Raw genomic sequence first — 20,785 nt, 5'->3', positions numbered from 1 at the left:
GAAGATGACCAACTCAAACAGCAGCAATAGATGAGCGATCGTCTCTGACTTTACATCTACAAGGTGGACCAAGGTAGGAGTGTCTAATAGAGTGGACAGTGAGTGGACACGGTATTTAAAAACTCCAGCAGCGCTGCTGTGTCTGATCCACTCATACCAGCACAACACACACTAACACACCACCACCATGTCAGTGTCACTGCAGTGCTGAGAATGATCCACCACCTAAATAATACCTGCTCTGTGGTGGTCCTGGGAGAGTCCTGACCATTGAAGAACAGCATGAAAGGGGGCTATAAAAAGTATGTAGAGAAACAGATGGACTACAGTCAGTAATTGTAGAACTACAAAGTGCTTCTATATAATAAATGGAGCTGAAAAAATTGGACAGTGATTGTAGTGGTTTTAATGTTATGGCTGATTAGTGTATATGTTGCTTTTTGGATTGCACTTTTGAATCTCCTGTAACCTTTCTATGAATAGAACAGGCCCCCTATATACCTCCACTGACCAGAACATACTGAGCACAATACCATAGTAGTGTGTGTTGTATCAGGTGCAGCAGTGTTGTTGGGATTCCTATATACTATATAAATAAAGAAGGTTGTAGCCTTGCAATTAAGGTACTGTGCTAGTGTTCCACTGCCAGGTTGCCACTGTTGCCCATGAACAAGGCCCTTGATTCTCAATTGCTTAGACAATATACTGTCACAGTACTGTAAGTCGCTTTGGATATAAGTGTCTGCTAAATGCTGAAAACGAAAAGGTAAACATATAAATACTATATATATATTGATGTGGAAAAATAAGGTAAATGATAAATGGAAACAAAGATTACAGTTGACTGGATTGGAGCACTTACTGGCATGATCGTGGGTTCTTACAGCAGTATGTACTAAAGAACAAAAAACAGAACCATGGGCCTTTTTTATACTGCTCTAGCCAGATCACATTGGGTGTTGGACTTTGGAACCTTCATTCCGTGCTAACTGTTGTTTCTTATCTGCTTACAACAGCCTAATGACAGACATGTTCACTTTTCCCCACGTTTTCCAGGAGAGCGGCTCGGTGTACCTGCAGCTCTCCTGCTCCACGGCAATGCAGCTGGAGGTCATCTTCGAAGTGCTGGAGGAGTTCGACTGGACCGCCTTCTCAGTGGTCACCACGCGCCACCACGGCTACGAGGAATTCCTGGATATGGTGGAGGGGATCACGGACGGCTCGTTCATCGGCTGGGAGAGGAAGAACACGGTGATGCTCAATCTCACCGACGACCCGGGAGGGGTGCGGACACGCCGGATGCTGAAGGAGAACGAGGCGCAGGTCAGCGGGGGGAAGGAGGAGGGGGGTCTTGAAAGAATGTAGTTTCTTTTAAATTTAACACCGAAAAAAAAGAGGTTCCAGTCAGTGAACTATATTGCCAAAAGTATGCGCACCTCTGCGTTCACATGCATATGAACTTGAGTTACATCCCATTCTTAATCATAGGGTTTATGATATCGGCCCACTCCTTGCAGCTATAACAGCTTCAACTCTTCTGGGAAGGCTTTCCACAAGGTTTAGGAGTGTGTTTGGGAATTTTTGACCATTCTTCCAGAATTTCATTAGTGAGGTCAGACACTGATGTTGGACGAGAAGGCCTGGCTCGCAGTCTCCACTCTAATTCATCCCAAAGGTGTTCTATCAGGTTGAGGTCAGGATTCTGTGCAGGCCAGTCAAGTTCTTCCAACTCGCTCATCCATGTCTTTATGGACCTTGCTTTGTGCACTGGTGCTCAGTCATGTTGGAACAGGAAGGGGCCATCCCCAAACTGTTCCCACAAAGTTGGGAGCATGAAATTGTCCAAAATCTCTTGGTATGCTGAAGCATTAAGAATTCCTTTTACTGGAACTAAGGGGCCGAGCCCAACTCCTGAAAAACAACCCCACACCATAATCCCCCCTCCACCAAACTTTACACTTGGCACAATGCAATCAGACAAGTACCGTTCTCCTGGCAACCGCCAAACCCAGACTCGTCCACCGGATTTCCAGACGGAGAAGAACACGTCTCCACTGCTCTAGAGTCCAGTGCTGGTGTGCTTTAAACCACTGCATCCGACACTTTGCATTGCGCTTGGTGATGTAAGGCTTGGATGCAGCTGCTCGGCCATGGAAACCCATTCCATGAAGCTCTCTACACACTGTTCTTGAGCTAATCTGAAGGCCACATGAAGTTTGGAGGTCTGTAGCGATTGACTCTGCAGAAAGTTGGCGATCTCTGCGCACTAGGCGCCTCAGCATCCACTGACCCGCTCTGTCATTTTACGTGGCTAACACTTCGTGGCTGAGTTGCTGTCATTCCCAATCGCTTCCACTTTGTTATAATACCACTGACAGTCGACTGTGGAATATTTAGTAGCAAGGAAATTTCACGACTGGACTTGTTGCACAGGTGGCATCCTATCACGGTACCACGCTGGAATTCACTGAGCTCCTGAGAGCGACCCATTCTTTCACTAATCTTTGTAGAAGCAGTCTGCATGCCTAGGTGCTTGGTTTTATACACCTGTGGCTATGGATGTGATTGGAACACCTGAATTCAATTATTTGGATGGGTGAGTGAATACTTTTGGCAATATAGTGTATGTATTGTATTTTAGAGTAGATTTGATGGTTATTTCACACAGATGGATATTCTTATCGTGGAACTTTAGTGAGCGCCGAGCGCTGAGCAAATCGGATACTTGCGCCGAGGGTCGAGGTGAGAGTGAATCACAAAACGCTTCTCACGTCAATGAACTAAAGAAAACAACAACTGCGACAAACACGTCTACGTCTTCTTATCACCAATAGTTGATTGATGCTTTTTGCATAAAAACGAACATCTGTAACAACAGCACAAATGCTCGCACATAATCAACACGCTCCGCCATCACACCACTACTCTTTACTTGCGTTGTGTAATGTCCACCGTTAATGACGCACGCTTGGTTCCCAAAAACTGGTGGAAGCACGGGTCGGTTCTTTACAAAACACCTGAACAGAACCGGTTCAAGAACCAGAGCTATTTTGTTGGAAAAGCCCTATCAGTCATTTTGTCAGCGGCACTTGTCCTGGCTTTGTCTCATTTGCATTTTATTTCTGTATGAGCCGGGTCTTTCATTACACGGCCACTTTTTTTTTCTGTTCAGTTTAATAGGGAGGCACAATTAACAACCGCAATATTAAATCAGTCTTTAGTTAATTATAGAGATGTGAACATAAGAATAACGGCAGTGCTTTAATGAGAAGTTACCATTAACAGCCATCTGTAATCATTGTACCTGCATCTGTGCTGCTTTAAAAGCCTTTAAAAGGACTCATTTTATAGTATATGCACTTTCCATCCATTTCCACACTTTCTTTTAACATAAATCTTTTTCATCATTGGTTAGATTATTCATATTTATTATCATGATTTTCTAAAAGCCAGCTTGTCTAAAAACGGGCAGTTTTAATCACACCTGCAAAAATATGAAAGCTGATTTGCCAAATGCATCCTTCAAATGTGCAAATCAACACATCGACTTAATACGAGGGATCTTTTTCGCAATTTTCGCACTTTTTTAACTTTATTTATTAAGAATTTAATGAACAAACGACATCACTTTTTTACACAGTTACCTTCCGATGTATTTTTTCCAGAGTCGTACCAACTGTTTAATGCCATCAGCATTGAAAAATGTTTTTGGTTGAGCGAGTAGCCACTGTTCCACCGCTGCTTCCACATCATCATCATATGGAAATCTTCTTCCTCTTAAAGCTTCTTTGAAAGGTCCAAAAAGGTGGAAATCAGATGGTGCTAAATCCAGACTATAAGCTCTCCCTCAGTCTTCCAGACACGATCAGTTACTACTAGGGATGTAACGGTGCACCGGCAGACAGTTAAAAATCGGTGCGCATGTGCCGCGATTTGAATTGGTTAATCATTTAAGATTAATCGATATTCACTTTAAACAGCAGAGGGCACTGGCGCTATATATTTTAATACAGAAGAAGGGAAATGTGTAGCATTTATTTTGCATAGTTTGCACCTATTTAATAAAATTAAGGACATTCATTATTTAGATGAATTAAATGTAAGCACAAATACAGTATTTTATTTTAAATAGAAGTAATAAAAGGAATTTGTCTTCAATTTCGTTTAGTTTAAAAAAATCGGGGAAAATCATACCGTGAACCCAGTATCGTGAATCGTATCCCATCGTGGGTAGAGTGTATCGTTACATCCCTAATTACTACTCCTCCCGCCCTCACCGTTTCCATCCAAAATATAAAAGTGTGGAAGCTTTTTGAAGATCCCTCGTATGAATTCATATTACATATTTATTTACTTATTTATTTATTAGGATTTTAACGTCATGTTTTACACACTTTGGTTACATTCATGACAGAACGGGTAAAAACAGACGTCAAACACAGTCATGGACAATTTTGTATCTTTAATTCACCTTACTTGCAAGTTTTTGGACTGTGGGAGGAAACCCACACAGGCACGGGGAGAACATGCAAACTCCACACAGAAAGGACCCAGACCACCCCACTTGGGGATCGAACCCAGGACCTTCTTGCTGTGAGGCGACAGTGCTACCCACTGAGCCAGCGTGCCACCCCATATTACATATAACAAGCTCAAAATTAGGTGTCCACATACTTCTGGCTATGTGATGTACTGAATTAAATGTGCAACCTGGGGCAGCACGGTGACTCGTCTCACAGCAAGAAGGTCCATTGTATACAAATAAAGAGGGTTGCATCAGCAAGGGAATCCAGCTATTCAGGTATTCAGACCAAAATAATCAACTGTGGTGACCCCTAAAATTGAGATGTATTTTGGTATTTAAGAGAGACATTGGGAGGTGGCCCAGCCATTGGGAGGTGCACTTATCAGTGTTCCCTCAGTGCTGATCCCATACCTGGTTACCAATAAAGAGGGTTGCACCTGGCTCCCTTCTGTACAGTAATCTAAAAATGTAGATTTTTGCCTATGTGATGTACTGAATTAAATGTGCAACCTGGGGCAGCACGGTGGCCCGCCTCTCGGCAAGAAGGTCCTGGTGACGATTTCCAGGTCAAGCAGTCCGGGTCCTTTCTGTGTGGAGTTTGCATGTTCTCCCCGTGCCTGTGTGGGTTTACTCCGGGAGCTTCGGTTTCCTCCTACAGTCCAAAGACGTGCAAGTGAGGTGAATTAGAGACACAAATTGTCCATGACTGTGTTTGACATTAAACTTGTGAACTGATGAATCTTGTGTAATGAGTAACTACCTGTCCTGTCATGAATGTAACCAAAGTGTAAAACATGACGTTAAAATCCTAATAAATAAATAAATAAATAAAATGTGCAATCTGACATAATGGACTATTGGACGTAATAGACTTGGGCAGCATGGTGGCTCGGTGGGTAGCACTGTCACCTCACAGCAAGAAGGTCCTGGATTCGATTCCCAGGTGGAGCGATCCGGGTCCTTTCTGTGTGGAGTTTGCATGTTCTTCCCATACCTGTGTGGGTTTGGGTTTCCTCCGGGAGCTCCGGTTTCCTCCCACAATCCAAAGACATGCAAGTGAGGTGAATTGGAGCTGCAAAATTGTCCATGACTGTGTTTGACTGAATCTTGTGTAACCAGTAATTCAACCTGTCATTAATGTAACCCAAGTGTGTAAAAATAAAATAAAAATAAATAAATCAATCAATAAAATGTGGAATCTGACATAATGAACCACAATGCACTGTGGGAATGTGCCACTTAAATAGAAACATTATTATATCCTTCTAATTACAGTTCAGGTACCAGTGTCACACTACCAATCTCCCTCGACTCAAATCACCGCCTTTACATTAAGCCTCCTAAGCAGAACCAGGTCACAAAACCTACCAAAAGACAGACTGGCATGTGCAGCAATACTGACACTTTCCATCCGACCCCAAACCGACTCTCCCAGTTCCCCATCGACTGCCACAAGCCGACATCCATTCTCCGCCGTTACTCACTTGACTGATTAATTTTCCCCAGTATCCACAGAGCGGGACTTTCAGGACCCTAATCAACATGTGATTTAGGGGAAGATTCAGACTGTGTGTCAGTTCGTCTCCACAGTCAGAAAGCTTTGAAGAAAAGAATTGTGGTGTGTTTAGGTGGTTAGGAGTGAAGGCGAAATTGGGGTCAGGTCCGGAAACTGACAGTACGTGATGGGGGGGGAAAAATACTCCTTTTTAACCTTAGTGGACCATGGTGCGTTTACTGTCAGTCTTAAAATACCTGGAAAATATTGTAATATTTAATAGTACTTCAGTCACTTTTATTCTACCTGTGGTTTATCTATAATTGCTTTTATCTTGTTTTTGAATAATGCGCTGGTGCTTTTCACATAGCTCAGTTGGGGTTAAAAGAGTACATCCACTTCAAAAGAGACCTGTCTGTGACACCCTTATTGGGATTTCAGTGATTACTGTGGCTGTTCTTTTCCGGTGATTAAATAATTGTAATTAATTAAATGTTCCCAAGCTCTTTTCTTCTCCATAAGCTGATTTTATAGCCATTAACGTCTGACACAACTCAGTTTTTACATTATAAATTATTTATACTGCATTAATATACAGATTTAAACTATTTTATTTATGCACTTTCTTCCTTTTTCTTGTAATTCAGCACAGGGGACCCCAGTCACACCCGAGGGGGGTATATTTGCCTGACACATGCTCCCTCTGATGCATGTGCAGACCACATACCCCTGTTTATTCGCCCATATGTCAGTGGATTCACGCCTGAGACCAGTCTCTTGCAGATTGGGCAACTAACCAGGGTCCTTACACAGTGTCCAAGATTCAACCCCCTTTTTTAGTCCATCTTTACCCACCCAGCAGACTAGTGGTCATTTTTGCCTGGTACTGGCACTGCCAATTGTACCTGCTAATGGCAAGTTCACACTACATGACTTTCAGAGTCAGAGCCAGCACGTCTAGCGGCGACCAGTCGGCAAACAAAAATCAGGGCGAAAATCGTGTAGTGTGAACTAGGCATAAGGGGCACCCAGCCAACCGGTAGTAGAGCTGAGATTCAAACTCGAAGAGTTCAGAATCCCAGCGCTGGTGTGCTATCCAATTACCTGATTGTATTATGCTTCTCTCTACCGATGCTGATCTCCACTCCTGATTGAGGAGAGCGAGACTGACACATGCCCCCTCCGACACGTGTCCAGTAGCCGACTACATCTTTTCTCCTGCATGAGGTTAGTTCATATGTGGATCAGCTTTGTGTACGGAGAACCACACCCTGATCAGCATTATTCCTCGACTCTGTGCAGGCGCCATCAACCAGCCAGCAGAGGTCGGTTATGAGGTCCCGGCTCTGGCTTCCCACACTGTATGAACAACAGTCTTTGTTTGTGTAGCCGGCCAGCCTGCCGGATGGCAGAGCTTAGTTTCGAACCGACAAGTTCGAAATGTCAGCTGTGGTGTGCCAGTGTGTTTTACCGCTGCGCCACCTGAGCGGCCGTACCAACTTTTTACTGGCATTAGCAAAAAATGTTTTTGGTTGAGCGTGTAGCCACTGATGCACCGCTGCTTTCACATCATCATCACATGAAAATCTTCTTCCCCTTAAAGCTTCTTTGAGTGTCCAAATGGGTGGAAATCAGATGGAGCTAAATCCGGACTATAAGCTTTCTCACTCTTTCAGACACGATCAATCACCGCTTCCAACCAAAATATAAAAGTGAGGAAGACCTCTCGTACATATCTATGTCTATATATATATATCAGTGGCGATTTCTCTATGACTGCAAGGGAAGCTCAGCTTCCCCTAAAATGTCAAAAAGTAAATGGTGAAATATGTACAGTTGTGTTAACATTTCATTGACTACAAATGCTTTAGAACACGTTCATCTCGAAGACGAGTTCGTTCAGAATCAGCTACTTATCACAAATCGACTGACTTGATTAACTCCCGCAGCATTTGATGTAATTCCCATCACGTTCTTCCACACACCTACATTTAATTCTTTTAGAATTGAATCAGTACAAATCCCATATGACTTCAACTTCATTGTACATGTGCTCCACATGTGGTTACTGGACTGAACTGGAGCAGAAGCATTTATTTTTACAAATTCTCTCTAATTTCTCTAATTATAATTATTTGTATTTCATCAAAGAGAAAAAAAATCAGTCACAACTGTGTAGAGAGATTAAAGCACCATGTTGGAACCCACTTGCCTGTTTGAATAGAAGCAAAGGTTGTGTAATGCCAGAGCTTAGAAAAATTAGCATTTGCTCTCCTCAAAGCTAATGAGAATAAAAGGGCTGCAGAGAACAGGACCAGTTACATCAATGGCCTTCCCAAAACTGTTGGGAATATATATATATATACTGTATATACTGATCAGTCACACCACCTCCTTGTTTCTGCACTCACTATCCATTTTATTAGCTCTACTTACCATACAGAAGCAGTTCTACAATTACTGACTGTAGTCCATCTGTTTCTCTGCATGCTTTGTTGGCCCCCTTTCACCCTGTTCTTCAATAGTCAGGACCCCCCCCCCCCCCCCCCCCACAGAGCAGGTATTATTTAGGTGGTGGATCATTCTCAGCACTGCAGTGACAATAACATGGTGGTGGTGTGTTAGTGTGTGTTGTGCTGGTATGAGTGGATCAGACACAGCAGCGCTGCTGGAGTTTTTAAATACCGTGTCCACTCACTGTCCACTCTGTTAGACACTCCTACCTAGTTGGTCCACCTTGTAGATGTAAAGTCAGAGACAATCGCTCATCTATTACTGCTGTTTGAGTTGGTCATTATTGAGATTTTTATCAGTGGTCACAGGACGCTGCCTACAGGGCACTGTTTGCTGTATATTTTTGGTTTGTGGAGTGTTCTCACTGGTGGACTAAAACATTTCAGTGCTGAGAATGATCCACCACCCAAATAATACGTATATGCAATGTGGTGGTCCTGGGAGGCCCGGGGGCTAACAAAGCATGCAGAGAAACAAATGGACTCTAGTCAGTAATTGTAGAACTACAACGTGCTTCTATAAGGTAAGTGGAGCTGATAAAATGGACAGTGAGTGTAGAAACAAGGAGATGGTTTTAATGTTTCAATTGATCAGTATATATATCTATCATTTTCATGTTTAGCACTGCTGTATCAGTTATCATTTACATTTCCAGCATTTATCCAAACTGACTTACAGTCTAACCAATTGAGGCTTAAGGGCCTTGCTCAAGGGCCCAACAGTGGCAACCTGACAGTAGTGGGGCTTGCACCAGTGACCTTCTGCTTACTAGTCCAGTTTCTTAACTGCTAGGCTACAACTGCCATGTAGACATGACTGTTATACACAATGATTTCAGGGAAGTTACCACCACAACCCAGGCCAGGATGAAAATGAAATATAATTGAATCATTTGCAGCATCTGACCTGGTTAAATAAAACCTTCACTTCTTGTGTTGTTGTTTGTTTGATTTTCCAGGTGCGACTCCTGTACTGCTCTCACGAAGAGGCCGAGCAGATCTTCAAGGCGGCGTGGCTCTCGGGTCAGGCCACTCCGTCACACATGTGGTTTGCCGTGGGCCCAGCTCTCTCTGGACTGGGGCTGGAAGGTCTGCCCAAGGCTCTGTTCACCGTGCGGCCTCAGGGATGGCGAGATGAGCCACGGCGGCGGATTGCCAAAGGCGTGTCCGTGCTGACACACGGAGCCATGGCGCTTAGGAGAGAGTACGGCAATGCCAGGGGGACTGGTTTCGCTGGAAATTGTATGACTGACAGCAACCAGACACAAAGGGTGCCCGACAGAATCAGGTAAAGCACAATCAATAAACAGATGTATAGTATAGAGATAACACCACAACACCACACTTACACTATATACTATACACTATACACTATAAATAATAATAATAATAATAATAATAACAATAACAATAATAACAGCAATAATAATAATAATAGTAATAATAATAATAATATAATAATAATAATAATAATAGTAATAATAGTAATAATAATAGTAATTAATAATAATAGTAATAATAGTAATAATAATCATAGTAATAATAATATTAATAATAGTAATAATAATTATAGTAATAATAATAATAGTAATAATAGTAATAATAGTAATAATAATAATAATAATAGTAATATAATAGTAATAATACTAATAGCAATAATAATAATAGTAATAATAATAGTAATAATAATAATAACAATAATAATAATAACAATAATAACAATAATAATAGTAATAATGATAATAGTAATAATAATAATAATAATAGTAATAATAATAGTAATAATAATAATAATAATAATAATAATAATAGTAGTAATTAATAATAATAATAATAATAACTGTAATACTACTACTAATAATAATAATAACAATAGTAATAATAATAGTAATAATAATAACAATAATAGTAATGATAATAATAATAATAATAGTAATAATAATAACAATAATAATAATGATAATTATAATAATAATAATAATAATAATAATAATAATGAATCAGTACAGAATGCATTTATTTGTCATATATACATATACAGATGTACAGTACGACTATATTATTTCTTCACATATCACAGCTTGTTTGAAAGCTGGGGTCAGAGCGCAGGGTCAGCCATTGTACGGCACCCCTGGAGGCGAGAGGGTTAAGGGTCTTGCTCAAGGGCCCAACAGTGGCTTCATGGCCGAGCTGGGATTCAAACTCTCAATCTTTCAGTTGATAGTAGTAAAGGTAGTGCAGGTTTTATTGTAATTTTTTATTGAATTGTATTTCAGTGTTTAATATTATACTTGTGTTATTTTCAGTGTATAAGTGTCAAAACAACCCCATTATTTTACATTAGCCTAAATATATATGCAGTTCCACACAACCATGGAACAGTTTTCCTATACATCCGTATTGAAAAAAATACCTTGAGTTTTAAGGTACCACTGTACCTTTTTTGCCATTGAATGACACATTAAACATTGAATGACATTAAAACCCAAATAAATAAATAAATAAATACAAATGCTGCCCAAAGCAAAGAAAATGAAAGAACAGACAGACAAATACATCAGTGGAGTAGGGGGTATCACACTCCACATGCTCGCCCAGAAAAGATAAAGGAATGTTTTTCCCATGGGGATGTTAGCCTACGCTGTCCCCAGTGAACGACAGAAAGCTCAGGTGGCCATGTGCTGTCCCCATCTGTGATAAGCCCAAAGCAAAACGCACTACCCCAAAGTAAAGCAGGCAAATGAGATAAAAAAGAAGGGATTAAAACTGAGTTATTAAAACACTAGGTTCTCCGCCCACCAGCGTATGATAACCCACGTTTTCAGGAAAAAGACATTGGACAAAAAGATAAGAACTTAGTACCAGCCAGTTGGCAGATCAAAAGGACCGGAGCAGTCACTTCACCACTGACTTAGCCTGTGTTAAGTGTGGATCCATCTGTGAGCCTCCGCCAAAAGAAGTGCCGCCTTATGTGACAGCCGATAGGTGCCACAACACCGAAAGAAAATCCAAGAATGCAGGCATATGAACCGGCAGAAAAAGGAACCAGCCTTGCAGAGTGTGTATGTGTCAAAAAGGCACAGACATGATAAAGCACAATGCCAATGAGCCAGCAGCATCTCCACAGCAGGTGGAACTGTTGCACTTTCATCTCCATAAAACATGCTAAACAGTAATTGGGTACGGATTGCAGTATCATGCCCACCTGCCATGCCATTAGGGCTTGTAATGTTGATTCCTTTCAACAACAGCTCTTTAAATTCTGGTCTCAGTTCCAGCTCCCCACTGGCTCATTGTTGTTTGTCACAATGTGCAAGACCAGGAAGAATCTCCAAAATTGTGCCCGCACTGAATGCTGGGATCGCCTTCACTGCTAAGAAAGCATCGGATGCTCCCACGTCATTCAGTATGTTTATAGTTTTGAAGTAAGGCACCTCAGTAGGCAGCATTTTAAGGCATCTAAGAATATAGACATCCTTCTTCTCAGGAGCATGTAGGATGATGTTACTAGGTTTTCAGACAGACCCATAGTACATGTGCTCGACTGGCCTGTCTGCAGTCTAGATCTTCAGTCCCAGAATATTGTACAGTGGTACCTTAAAACTTAAAGTCAGTTGGTTCTGGAAGTGGCATCAAGTTTAAAAGGTGTTGAATTTCAAGGTATTTTTTCCTATAAGGATGTATGAAAAACATGTTAATGTGTTCCATGGTTCTGGGAACTGTATATACACTGCCTGGCCAAAAAAAAGTCACCACCTGGATTTAACTAAGCAAATAGGTAAGAGCCTCCCATTGGATAATTACTGCATGGGTGATTATGTTTCAGCTGGCAACAAGTTATTTAACCCTAACTGATGCAATGAGTAGCTTCTCATTTGTTAAACAACCATGTGGAAAGACACATCCTGTGGTCGTGGAAAAGATGTTCATCTGTTTCAGAAGGGTCAAATTATTGGCATGCATCAAGCAGAGAAAACATCTAAGGAGATTGCTGAAACTACTAAAACCGGGTTAAGAACTGTCCAGCGCATTATTAAAAAGTGGAAGGACAGTGGGGAAACATCATCTTGCAGGAAGGAATGTGGTTGGAAAAAAATCTTGAATGATCGTGTTTGGTGAAATCAAATGGTAGAAAAACTACAGTAGAACTCAGAGATGTTTAATAGTGAAAGTAAGAGCATTTCCACACGCACAGTGCTAAAGGAACTCAAGGGATTGGGACTAAACAGCTGTGTAGCCTTAAGAAAACCACTTGTCAGTGAGGCTGATGATAATAATGGGGTTGTTTTTGACACTTTTACACTGTTAAAAAACACACAAATACAATTGATAAACAGTTAAAAATCAATAATAAATACAGTAAAACTTGCACTTTACCTTCATCCTATTTCTTAGTGAGTTTAGTAACACTAACACCGCTCTTATATTTTGCTATTATTTTTTTCTTTACTACTACTCCAACGTGAGATATTTCTCTCTTCTGCTCAGCACTATCACTTATTACTTTCTTAGGAGCCATGATAAAGATTTAGGGCAGAGAAAGAATTGCAGAATTGCACTGGACCATTTACTATACGAGAGCTAGTGTGTTACTACCGCTTACCCCTATGTTTTGCTGCGCAGTGCAGGCTACGCAAGCCAAACAAGTTCTCACACACATTTCGAGTTTAAGGGAACAAATTTCGAGTTTAGGCGACGTCGAGCATATTTTACATTTTCTGTCTCATTAAGGGCAGAAGTGGCACAGCTATTAAGGTACAGGACTAGTAATCAGAAGGTTGCCGGTTGCCACTGTTGGGCCCCTTAACAAGGCCCTCAGTAAGTCGCTTTGGATAAAAGTGTCTATTATAGGCCGCTATAGTAAAACAAGCTAGCGCACCAGAGCTGGGATCTCGAATACATTGTATCGAATCTCAGCTCTGCCATCCGGCTGGGCTGGGCGGCCACATGAACATCGATTGGCTGTTGTTCACAGGGTGGGATGTTCCTCATAGGAACCAGGGTTCCTCATAACCGGTGCAAATACGACACCTGCTGGCTGATTGATGCCGCCTGTGCGAATTTGGGGAATGATGTTGATCAGGGTGTGGCTCTCTGTGCACAAAGCTGATCCACATATGAACTCGCCTCATGCAGGTGAAAAGATGCAGTCGGTACTGCTCACGTGGCGGAGGGGGCGTGTGTCAGTTGCGAAGCTCCTCAGTTAGCAGTGAAGGGTTGTATCGGTGGAGGTGAAGCGTAACACAATTAAGGTAATTGGATACGACTAAATTAGGGGAGAAAACTGGCGGAAACATTCGGAGAAAAAGAAAATTTAGCGTCTGCTAAATGCCAAAAATGTAAATGTCATTTGAATAATCCAGTCCCAGTTTTGAAAGTGTGCACACATTCGAGACATAGCAGCTTCTCTTAGGAAGACTGAATTCTTAATTCACGGGATTGATAATTTATTGATAATTTTAATCCAATTTGTCTGAGCTGAAAAATCTCTAAACTCTGCAGTGTAGAATGCTCTACACTCCCTCAGGAAATCTTTCAGAAGATTTACAAGCCGAGTGTAAAGCCATCTCGCCACTTTCAAGAGACAAGGCACTTGATTAAATGTTATAGACATGTTAAAAGCAGGTGGCACTTTTTACTTTTTTATTTTTTTGCTAAATTGCTTAAATAAAAATAATGTAGATCAGATGAGAAAGAAAGTCAAATATGGGCTCTTAAAGAATAATACAACGAATAGAAAGCATATCCAGGGAGTATACACTGATCAGCCATAACATTAAAACTACCTCCTGTCCATTTGATCAGCTCCACTTACCATATAGAAGCACTTTGTAGTTCTACAATTACTGACTGTAGTCCATCTGTTTCTCTGCATGCTTTCATGCTGTTCTTCAATAGTCAGGACTCTCTCAGGACCACTACAGAGCAGGTATTATTTAGGTGGTGGATCATTCTCAGCACTGCAGTGACACTGACATGGTGGTGGTGTGTTAGTGTGTGTTGTGCTGGTATGAGTGGATCAGACACAGCAGCGCTGCTGGAGTTTTAAACACCTCACTGTCACTGCTGTACTGAGAATAGTCCACCAACCAAAAATATCCAGCCAACAGTGCCTCGTCGGGAGCATCCTGTGACCACTGATGAAGGTCTAGAAGATGACCAACTCAAACAGCAGCAATAGATGAGCGATCGTTTCTGACTTTACATCTACAAGGTGAACCAAGGTAGGAGTGTCTAATAGAGTGGACAGTGAGTGGACACGGTATTTAAAAACTCCAGCAGCGCTGCTGTGTCTGATCCACTCATACCAGCTCAACACACACTAACACACCACCACCATGTCAGTGTCACTGCAGTGCTGAGAATGATCCACCACCTAAATAATACCTGCTCTGTAGTAGTCCTGTGGGGGTCCTGACCATTGAAGAACAGGGTGAAAGGAGGCTAAAAAGGTATTTAGAGGAACATGTGGACAGTCAGTAATTGTAGAACTACAAAGTGCTTCTATATGGTAAGTGGAGCTGAACAAACAAGGAGGTGGTTTTAATGTTATGGCTGATCAGTGTATATCAAACAGAAGTGAAACTTTTAGTGCATGCACTATTTATCAAGCAGAAGCTACAGTGACTTGGTGATCTGTAGCTTGAACCAAAGATTCAAGTTGAAAATCTCTACTGTATATTAGGGGGTGGCACTGTTGCCTCAAAGCAACAATGAGAGACAAATCTGGATGGCAGGCAGGCCAGTCTAGCACCTGCACCTTACCAGAAAGCCACACTGTGCTAACTTTTTTAGGTGAAGTATCCAAGGACATCACTGAAAGCACTGTCATCTAGAAGGCAGCATATATTGGTCTGAAACGCTCTATACCCATCAGGAATAATAATCCCCTTGCAGATGCTTTCAAACGTATGGCTTCTGAACGTTGTAGGATAGCCTTTATAGTCATTTGGGATGATCCTTTTTCTTTTTGACCAGCATTATTCTAAAAAAACTTGACCCCAGAATGTGTTTTCACTCTGCGTCAGATCATCTCAGTGGCATTTCTTTGTTCTTGATCCATGGCCTCAGGTTTGTGTAGGCGTGTCTTTACTCGGGCGGCACAGTGACTCGGTGGATAGCACTGTCACCCCACAGCAAGAAGGTCCTGGGTTCAACTCTCAGGTGGCGCGAATAGGGTCCTGTCTGTGTGGGATTCTTCCGGGTGCCCCGGTTTCCTCCTACAAAACCAAAGCCATGCAGTCAAGTGAATTGGAGATACTAAAGTATGTGTGTGTGTGTGTGTGTGTGTGTGTGTGTGTGTGTTTGCCCTGGTAACTGGCGACCTGTCTGAGGTGTTCCCTGTCTGTTGCCTAGTGAACTGGACCCACCACGACCCTAAATAGGATGAAGCAATGGTTAAACAGACAATGGATGGATGGATGGATGGATGGATGGATGGATAGATGGATAGATGGATGGATGGATGGATAGATGGATGGATGGATGGATGGATGGGTGGATGGTTAAACAGATAGGTGGATGAATGGATGGATGGGTAAATGGTTAGGTAAATGGATGGATGGATGGATGGATGGATAGATGGTTGGATTAATGGATAGATGGGTGGATGGGTAAACGGATAGATGGGTGGATGGGTAAACGGATAGGTGGATGGATGGATGGATGGGTGGATGGATGGGTAAATGGATAAGTAAATGGATGGATGGATCAAGGAACCAAGGAACTGGTAATACCTAACACTAGGAGTGAACCCAACCTGGATAAGGTACCAATCTTTTGTAGACTATCACACTCTTACACTTTGTTATCCGCACTTAGGGCAGTCGAGAGCAGCCAGTCCACCTTTTGCATGTTTCTAGAAGCTGGGGGGGGGGGGGAGGGGGAGGGATACAGAGTACCTAAAGGAAATCAAAGGATCGAAATGGTTCCGTTTGAATCTTAAAAATGGGAGAAAAATTTTAATTAGAACTTTAATTTTCCATATAAATTCTTGATCATTGCATCTTTAATTAAAACTAAGACTAACCATTTAAAAAACATGTTTTTAAATTTAAGGGGGGTTTTAAAGCCCAAATCCAAACACTCGCTCTGAATCCTGTTTAACATGTGACCACATTTTGCCAGACGTGTCCAGCTGTGAGCAGGAAGGGGTGATTAGCAGAGTGTTTATCTATCAGAGAAGAACGAGGCCGCCGGTGGTGCTAGGCTGACGCTACACACTTGTTGCCCCCTGCTGCTGCTTCTTTGTTATTGCTCGGTGTAATAGAGCGTGACAAATGCTCGCCGGTGGATTCGCCTCCGATGTTTTCCTGTGTTTGTGTTTGTTTGGTCTACCTGTTGAATTAAGTTCGTCATTCTGGCTTCCTCTCTGTCCTTCTCACTTACACCCATATCTTACACGTTGCCAGTCTGCTAAATGTCAGATGCCAGTCTTTTTTATCTCCCCATTCCTTCATCTACTCGCGATGCCATCCCCTCCCTTCTATGTTTTGATTTTATCATTATTTCTTTCTCTTTAGTCCCCCCTCCCGCCCTCACTCCCTCCAGGCCTATTGCTCTCTGCGTGCTCTCTTCCCCCTCGGAACTTGCGAGCTTGATCTCATCCCCCTCTTTTTCTTTTTTTTAATGTATTTTTTTTTTCAACCGCTCTGCTATGTCTTCCCCCCGGGCGACGCAAAGGGTTGCCGCGTTCTCGCTGTCACTTTGCATGCAAATAGGATAATTGGTTACAGTCTCTAAGCGCGCTGGGAAATATTGCGTCTTGTTGGCAGGCGCGTAACGTGTCATCAAGCACGCAAATGTACTCCGTCCGGGGCGCAACCCGCGGTAGCTGATCGGCACCCTTAGATGCTGCTTCATGCTGTGAGGGAATAAAGAACGCTGAGAAGGTCAGTTGGCTTAGAAATCGTTCAGGGAGAATGGGAGCGTGCTAGGTTTTTTTTTCTGAATGACCGTATGACCATTTGCATTCTCAAGGGTAGGAAAACAGCAAGACTTAAGTCCCTTTTTATACCATTCATGTACAAAGTACACCGACCAGGCATAACACTGACAGGTGAAGTGAATAACCCTGATTATCTCTTCATCACGGCACCTGGTAGTGGGTGGGATAGATTAGGCAGCGATTTGTGTTTGACAAGGGCCAAATTGTGATGGCTAGACGACTGGGTCAGAGCATCTCCAAAACTGCAGCTCTTGTGGGGTGTTCCTTGTCTGCAGTGGTCAGTATCTATCAAAAGTGATCCAAGGAAGGAACAGTGGTAAACCGGCGACAGGGTCATGGGTGGCCAAGGCACATTGATGCACGTGGGGAGCGAAGGCTTGCTCGTGTGGTCCGATCCAACAGACGAGTTAATGCCGGTTCTGATAGAAAGGTGTCAATACACAGGGCATCGCAGTTACTGGGCTGTTTTGGCAGCAAACAGGGGACCAACACAATATTAGGAAGGTGGTCATAATGTTATGCCTGATCGGTGTATTACATTGTAACACATGCCTAATGTGGCGACTCACAGTACTGTGACAGTATACGTATGTACAATAACAATAATCCAATTGAGGATTCTTGAGGAAGGGTCTTGCTCAAGGGCCCAACAGTGGCAACCTGGCAGTGGCGGGGCATGAACCAGCGACCAGCGAATTTTCTCTCCTAACTTAGTCATATCCAATTACATTGGTTGCGTTACGCTTCACCTCTACCGATACAACCCTCCACTGCTGACTGAGGAGCTTTGCAACTGACACACACCCCCTCCGACACATGTGCAGTACCGACTCCATCTTTTCACCTGCACGAGGCGAGTTCATATGCAGACCAGCCTTGTGCACGGAGAGCCACACCCTGATCAGCATTATTCCCCAACTCTGCGCAGGCACCATGAATCAGCCAGCAGAGGTCGTAATCGCACCAATTATGAGGAACCCTGGTCCTGCTCATCTTATTCCCAAACAACAGCCAATCGTGGTTATGAGGCTGCCCAGCCGGATGGCAGAGCTGAGATTTGATACGATGTATTCAAAATCCCAGCTCTGGTGTTCTAGCCTATTTTACCTCTACACCAGGGTTTTTCAAACTTTTTTAATCCTTAATCGACCCACATTTTGTCCATGATTTTTTTCCCCCTTTTTCTCCCCCTTTAGCGCATCCAACTGTTCAGTTTGCATCGTGCTTCCTCTCTGTCTATGCCGAACCCTGCCCTGACCGAGGAGATCGAAGCTAACCCATATCCCCTCCAAAACATGGCCAGCAGCCGGATGCATTTTTGCCACCCACACATTTATCAGTTTGCCGCCACCCAGCGTTGCATGCGGAGAGACACACCCTAAGGGCACTCTTCCTCATCTCTGTGCAGGCGCCTCTTATCAGTCGGCAGAGGTCGTAATCGCATTCTGACAGAGAGAGACCCACATCCGGTTCTCCTTAATTTTCGTCCCATTTCTTGGCTCAGGACAGGGTTTGAAAAACCCTCTTCTACATCCATGTGTTCCAATAATGACAGTAACTCAGGATCTGACTGTATACAGTGGGATAAACTGTCTGCCTCCACACCCAAAGTACCATATGATTCAACACAGGGGCTCTGCACACTGTATAAAACAAGAACAATTAATCCACACGACTGCAAATGTAGATACAAACACAGGCTTCCTCATTTGCTTCCTTTGAAAGCAGTGGATTGTACAAATAATCACATTTTTAATTATAACTTTATTTCTGATGTGTGCAGTTTTATTGAAACTGCATCTTGCGGTAGATTCTGAACCGTTTCTGTTGCAGTCAATGCAGTGGTGATCAAAATGCTCTGAGCTGTCACTAATACACACACCAGCATTACCCCAGAGAATCTCCTTCAAACACTCTCTCATTCTCTTTTAAATTTCCTCTCTCTTCTTCATGCTCTCTCTCTCTCTCTCTCGCTGTCTTTTTCATATCCATTTTCTCTCTCTTTGTTGTGATGGTGGGAGAGACGGGCTGCCTCTCATCACCATACTAATGCTGCTTTAATAGAGACATTAAAATCCTCTTAATGTTTCTGATGTTTAAACACTCAACCCACCACCACTCCCCCTCAACCATTCTAGTATCATATGCCAGGATGTCAGTAGCTCTAAGCTGTTTATTAGCGGAGTTTTGATAAGCTGTAATAGTGGTCAAATGCATTCATACTAGCTGGAACACAAGACCGGACGGAATTCCGCTCAGCTGACCCATGTGAATGTGAAGTGGTGTTTTGGAGCCCACTATAGTTGGGATCAAGGGTTCAAATGCCTAGCGGTGCAGTCAGGCTTCTACATATAGACGTGATTGGCTATGTCTAGGGATGGCCAAGGTCTTGCAATGCCACCCTCTTTAGCCAGAGAGGGCCACAGGCTGTGACATGTGTGAAGCCACTGGCCAGTGTAAAGAAGCTTTAGATTCCTATAGAGAAACATAGTGGTGCAGCAGGATATTCCGCTAGCACACCAGCGCTGGGATTCTGAACTCTCCAACTTTGAATCCCAGATCTGCTACTGGTTGGCTGGGCACCCCCTAGCAGGTCCTGTTTCCAACTCATCAACTGTAGGAAGTTCAACAGTCTATAATTTTTATGGAAGGTTTATTTTAACAGAGAGAGACAGAATATCAACAAAAAATCCAGAAAAAAAACATTAAATAAAAGTTATAAATTAATTTGTATTTAATTAAGGGAAATAAGTATTTGATCCCCTACCAACCAGCAAGAATTCTGACCCCCACAGACCGGTAATGTGCCCATGAGGCACACAAATTAGTCCTGTCCCTGTATAAAACACTCCTGTCACAGAATCAGTTTCTTCCGTTCAAATCTCTCGACCACCATGGGCAAGACCAAAGAGCTATCAAAGGACGTCAGGGACAAGATTGTAGACCTGCACAAGGCTGGAATGGGCTACAAGACCATCAGCAAGAAGCTTGGTGAGAAAGAGACCACTGTTGGTGCGATAATTCGAAAATGGAAGAAATACAAGATCACAGTCAATCACCCTCACTCTGGAGCTCCATGCAAGATCTCACCTGGTGGGGTAAGAATGATTCTGAGAAAGGTGAGGTCAGTCCAGAATTACACGGGAGGAGCTTGTCAATGATCTCAAGGGAGCTGGGAGCAGAGAAATGCTGGATATGACCCCAAGAACACCATCCCCACCGGGCATTTCTTTGCCTCCAAACACGGCGAGTGGAGTTCATGCCAAAAAGCTCAATTTTGGTCTCATCTGACCATATCACATTCT

At 42.7% G+C, this 20,785-nt stretch overlaps 1 protein-coding gene across 1 annotated transcript in view; it reads left to right on the top strand.

Moving 5' to 3' along the window:
* grin2da (glutamate receptor, ionotropic, N-methyl D-aspartate 2D, a) overlaps positions 1-20,785 on the top strand; it is a 232,600-nt gene that overhangs the window by 159,505 nt on the left and 52,310 nt on the right. Inside the window, exons 3-4 of the mRNA XM_062985506.1 lie at positions 1,057-1,323; positions 9,493-9,821. Of these exons, the coding sequence (XP_062841576.1) occupies positions 1,057-1,323; positions 9,493-9,821 (596 nt within the window). The remainder of the gene's footprint in view (positions 1-1,056; positions 1,324-9,492; positions 9,822-20,785) is intronic.

Source organism: Trichomycterus rosablanca, chromosome 2, assembly GCF_030014385.1.
Source record: "Trichomycterus rosablanca isolate fTriRos1 chromosome 2, fTriRos1.hap1, whole genome shotgun sequence".
NCBI lineage: Eukaryota > Metazoa > Chordata > Actinopteri > Siluriformes > Trichomycteridae > Trichomycterus > Trichomycterus rosablanca.
This window is presented reverse-complemented; position numbering and strand designations above follow the sequence as displayed.